Source organism: Sycon ciliatum, chromosome 3, assembly GCF_964019385.1.
Source record: "Sycon ciliatum chromosome 3, ocSycCili1.1, whole genome shotgun sequence".
Lineage (NCBI taxonomy): Eukaryota > Metazoa > Porifera > Calcarea > Leucosolenida > Sycettidae > Sycon > Sycon ciliatum.
Window position 1 is genome coordinate 34,404,795 of NC_088645.1, and position 5,810 is coordinate 34,410,604.

The following is a 5,810-nucleotide window of genomic DNA, read 5'->3' on the forward strand; positions in this document are numbered from 1 at the left end:
ATGATTGTGGATGACGGTGAGGGCAGCCACCAAGACGACTCAGTGGATGAGTTGGAGAGACTCAGGCAACAAGTAGCAGAATTGAACTTGAAAAATGAGAAGCTTGACTTAGAACTGCAGTCCGCTAAGTCGTCTCGGGATGTGAGTGTGGGTCTTTGCTCCAAACTGTGGAAAGAGCAAAAGACATTGGAAGAGGAGCTCAGGCAGACAAAGGAAAGCCTGGTCCTGCACAAATTTGACATCCGTAGGTTCTCTGAGAAGGCCCACATGGTGAAGCTCTACACCGGCTTCACGTCATTTGACATGTTGATGGCATGTTTTCACTATCTGGAGTCAGACGCTGCTGAGATGCAAGCTTGGAAAGGATCGAGGACGAAGCTTGATGGTGAGCGACTCGGGAGAAAGAATGGTCCATTGCCTAAACTCAGCCTGGAGATGCAATTCTTCTTTGTATGTGTCAGGTTACGGCAAGGACTCGTGTTGGACGATCTGGCAGATCGATTCAAGGTGGACAGTTCAACCCTGTCAAGCTACTTCACGTCATGGGTGAATTTGATATATGTGACCTTTAAAGAAATGCTGGTGTTTCCGTCTCGTCGGCGTATCGACAAAGACATGCCCAAATCTTTCAAGATATACTACCCCACTACTAGAGTCATTATTGACTGCACCGAGTTTTTCATCGAGCGGCCGTCCCGTCTGTCCACCAACAATGCAGCATTCTCGGCTTACAAAAATCACACCACGTGCAAGTCCCTCATTGGAATCACTCCTAACGGAACTATCTGCTTTGTCTCCACGTTGTATGAGGGGTCAATCTCGGACAGGGATATAGTCATTGACTCGGGCTTCATCTCACTGATGGACCATGGTGACTCAGTCATGGCGGACAAGGGCTTCAACATCCAAGACCTCCTTGCTCCATACGGTGTCCGGCTGAACATTCCACCATTTAACACCAAGGCACATCAAATGCTCCCCCAGGGTGTTGTCAAAACGAAGTCCATCGCTGCTGTAAGAATTCATGTGGAAAGAGCCATCAACCGCATCAAGCAATATCGTCTTCTGGATGGTGTCATTGACAACAATTTATTTGATATTCTTGAGCAAGCTGTCTTCTCAGCGTGTGTTTTATGCAATTACCAACCCACATTGGTTGCTACCTGATATGGTCTCGATGTCAATACAATTTTCACACCTTCATTCATAAATCGCCCTGTTCTGTTGAACAATGTACATGATTATGTAAATAAGCGAACATTTTTATATTATCACAGACATAAACGGTGGTAAACTGTATTATTTAGGTGCAGCTGTGCGCATTATTCTTTCTATTTGCTGAGAGCGTTGTCATTACTCTGTTCTTTCTGGTTTTGGCACCACCCCACACCATCACTTTGAAAGAAGATTGTAAGTACTCCACGAGAACTAACAGTGCATTTTATGATTGAATGGAAAACAAGAACTCTTTCTCTCTCTCTCTCTCTCTCTCTCTCTCTCTCTCTCTCTCTCTCTCTCTCTCTCTCTCTCTCTCTCTCTCTTTCTCTCTCTTTCTCTCTCTCTCTCTCTCTCTCTCTCTCTCTCTCTCTCTCTCTCTCTCTCTCTCTCTCTCTCTCTCTCTCTCTCTTTCTCTATCTTTCTCTCTCTCTCTCTCTCTCTCTCTCTCTCTCTCTCTCTCTCTCTCTCTCTCTCTCTCTCTCTCTCTCTCTGCTATTGGACTGGTTGTGATGAAGCCGAGACCCAAGGTCGGCAGAGCATCCCAGACCACGCCACCACTCCCCTTATTGATGGCACACACATGACGGGTTTACGTGGCTCTAGTAAAAAAAAAATTAACTAGGAAAAGAAAGTTCGAAAGAAGTCCAGTGTTGACATTGAACATCACATTAGAGCAGCATGAATGGCCGGAAGGTAATGCGAGAAATAGAATTTCTCCAGTCGGGGCAGAAACTCCTTCACAAGGGAATGATCAGCAGCGACAGTTTCCACAAACAGACCATCTGGAAACCATATGACAAAGTCGGCAGCCTCCACACCGCAAACATACATCTGCGTTTGAACTTGGTAGTAGTAGGTGTGCGTTCGCTTGAGGACCAAGTTGCCATCAACATCCGTCAAGCATGAAGTCCGCCATCCAGCAAACTCACGAAGCGACATACCATTCCGCATGGTGAAAGGACACTTGATCTCCACCACACGCTGCAGTTTACCATTGACCATGACGAGACCATCAGGCGAAGCACTAAGCCATGGTTTGGCTGGATGGATGAAAAGGTCACAGGATTCGACGACAACAGGAACATCCGAAGTCTGTGCACGTATGATGTAGGCTTTGACAGCATCACATTCATGCGCTAAGCCATACTTCATAGCCGCTGTAGGATGCTGCGGTGGAGCCAATTTCCTGTTGATGATGGTGGAGAAATCATCACTTCGTCGGCTTGCAATAATCTTAACAAGTGTTGCAGTCACTCGTAGTCGCCGCTCGTTGTACCAGGAGAGGTTAGTTGACTGTCCCTTCGTCTTCGAATCCGCCGGACCCTATTAATTAAGGGCACAGTGTTTCGGGGAATTCAGCCCTCATTAGTTGAGCTGGAGTAGGCTAATGGAATTTCTGATCCGAGAGCCAAAAGATCACCAGGGTTACTTACAGTGACGCTCCGTATCCAGCGCGACAAACACATCGCGAGGATGCGAGGACTAGGCGGTGGCGTGAGTCAGTGTCAAAACGCTTACGAACAGTTCTTTCCGTTTCACCAACATACTGTTCCTTACTAGGCCTCGATCAAATATGCTTGCGCATATTTCCGCGCATTTTGTGACAGAGCTCATATTATAGCATATTAGGCGACAAAGGGAATATTGGAGTGAAGCCCGCATATAATTCAAATATTCTGCAGAAAATGAGGACAAAACATTCATATTATGGACAAAATGCGTTCAGAAATGCCTTTTATGGATGAGTTTGGAATGGTTGAGGCGTTTGCTACATTTCCACATGGATGAACACTATCGCTACGGTTGCTGGGGACACACCGCAGCCATCCTATTCCGCATGTCTTTTGATTTGCACCATAAGCATGATAGCCGTGGAGCCAATGAATATTCCAAGGTTGTAATTTTACTGAAATGACCTACACTTTCTGCTTATCTCGAGCATATTTTTGCGGCATATATTGGCATATCTTTTTGCATATCTTGCTAAGCCTTTGGCATAGTCATTATGGACGTTTTCCCTGATATGCGACTAGCATAAAATGCTCTTTTTTAGCATATTTGGTCGAGGCCTATTGGCCTATACACAGTGTTTCGGGGAAAACCGATGGGGTGGATGTATGTATGTATAATTTTATTTGAATTCGCAAGTACACACGGGCTACAAGCCCAATTACATGGAAGCGAATGTGATAATGAGGTGAATTAAGAAAAAGGGTGGAGGAAGGAGGAGGACGGTAGCAAAGCAACAGGGAGGACAAATCAGGAGCAAAATTAACAATTGCACAAACATGAGAGTACCTGAGACCGAGGGTACCTGTGGAACGATAAAATGCTAAAGCAAACAGAAGAAAGGAAATCACAAGCCAATACGCGCTAAAAAGGATTCCCCGAAACACTGTGTATTGAGCAGGCAGTGGTGATTTCTTGCAGGTTTGCCGAGTGGAAGGTTCGATGGACTTCTCGTGTGCTCTGAATGGCAGTCATGAGTTAGTCAAGTGAGGATTCAAGTCGGCAGGAATAGCGCAAGCTCCCAAGTAGGGAGCAACACATAATTCCCCAAGTATCGCCGAAAGTGGCACGAACGTCTTCTTCAAATTGAAATAATAGTTTGGAGTAATCCATAATACAATTGACAGGACTGGAAAAGGAGCCAGGGAAGAAAGATCACTAGTATAACCAAGGAGGGAGAGAAAGGAGGGATCGTGAAGTTGATCATTACCACCCCGCATCATTCTATTTCCTATTTTTATTTTTCTCCTCAGCTTCTTCTTCATAAGCTGTTGACGGAGACTCCCTCGATTTTGGCTAAGGCCTGTGGAGAATCCATAAATACAAATATGTACAAATACACCTACATCATCAGGTTGCGAGCAGGAACAATTGCAGACGAGAGACCACGAGCGGATCAATCATGGCCAGATATCTGTTTTCCAAACCCAGTCTTGTCGGTGGAGGCGTAGATAGATCTTCAGCTTTCTTTTCCACGTTTTCTTGTTATTTGCGTCTCCTTTTCCAACTTCCCCAGGTCTGGGACTCTGGGTTACACGGACATCATTTGCATTCTTCTCGTTGGATCTGTGCAGTCAGTTTGGCTTCAGCCACTTGAAGATTCCGGTAAAAAACGACTGATCGTAGTCTTGGTTTACACATGTACCAGTGCATTGCATGATGTACGTTATATCTAGTTCACAGTCAGAGCACACGACGGGTGGTCCTTGTCGGATAATCCTGAAACGAGAGAGCTTGGAAGCTCAAGGCCCTACGCTATGCTTTTTTTGCCTTGATGACCTAGACAAAAAAAGCATAGGGATGTTATAAATTCTTTATAAAATTCCTTTTTTAAAGACATAACCTGGGATTCGAACCCGCACTATCGCCCTACATGCATTCCCCCATACACTTCGCATTCATACCCATTCTTCCAAGTTGCTTCACGTTATGATCTTGCATTTGAAAGCCCTATTTGAATATGCATTGTGGCCAGCTGTCTTTGATGGTACGGTAGGGATAGGTACGGGACAGGTGCGATCGAGGGTAATACGACACCGTCTCCCGTACCGTACCATCAAACACAGCTGGCCACGTACAGCTGCCCGCAATATTCAAATACTGTAAAAGCCATTATCGCCTTCTTAGTATTTGACCCCACTAATTTCCCTGATACCTAAGCGGTCAAATATATCGCGTATTTGACTGCTTAGTCAAATACACGATATATTTGACTACTTATATTTGACTCCTTAGAACTTCTTGGACTTAGAAATTTTCTCTCCAACTTAAAAAAAGAAATTTTTGAAGAAAGCAGAAGTACACAATATGGGATTTGAACCCACAACCTTGTGAATCTCAGTCACTCTTCCTTACCACCCAGCCACTGTGCTACCGATGCTGAACCTAGTTTAAACAATGACCTTGACTTTCAATGCCGTACAATGCGGTATAGGCTATAGTATAATACTAGAATTACAAGGATATGTCGTATATGAAGAGAAACTATTGCGTGGAGAACACGATAAATAGATTATAGACCTCATAGTTGGTCTATACAGGATATATAGACCTCGTAAAAGACCTCGGGGGACCTCGGTCTTTTACTCGGTCTATATATCCTGTATAGACCTCCTAACCGGTCTATAATCTATACTTATTCTAACTCTGGCGCATATATAACGATTTCCCAAAATTGACTAGTTTACGTGTACCAAAGGTAACGATTCTCACTCATTCTCAACGCTCAGTAGGACAGTATAATTATGTATCGATTTCTGTATAGCGATTTCTATTTTAACGACAGATTTCTCCTCGTTAACTCGTTAGAGTTAGCACTTCGTTATATATGGCTTTTACAGTAGGGCTTTGAAACGCAAGATCATAACGTGAAGCAACTTGGAAGAATGGGTATGTATTTGTATTTGTATTTATATCATTATCTCATGGCACATCATGATGACGGCCAATAAAACTGAGACAAGGGTGAAAGCCAACCACAGCAGTAAAACAGATAAAAGAATACAAAATAAGAAGCAAAGAAGGCAAAGGAGGAGACAAACCAGCAGGATATACATGAAACCTATAATTGAGCAGAGATTTTA

General features: G+C 44.1%; 1 protein-coding gene across 1 annotated transcript; it reads left to right on the top strand.

The window, feature by feature from the left end:
- On the top strand, positions 1-1,167 carry LOC135813019 (uncharacterized). Its single transcript, XM_065326238.1, has one exon. It carries the CDS (start codon positions 1-3, stop codon positions 1,165-1,167), a length of 1,167 nt encoding a protein of 388 aa, XP_065182310.1.
- The last annotated feature ends 4,643 nt before the right edge of the window (positions 1,168-5,810 follow it).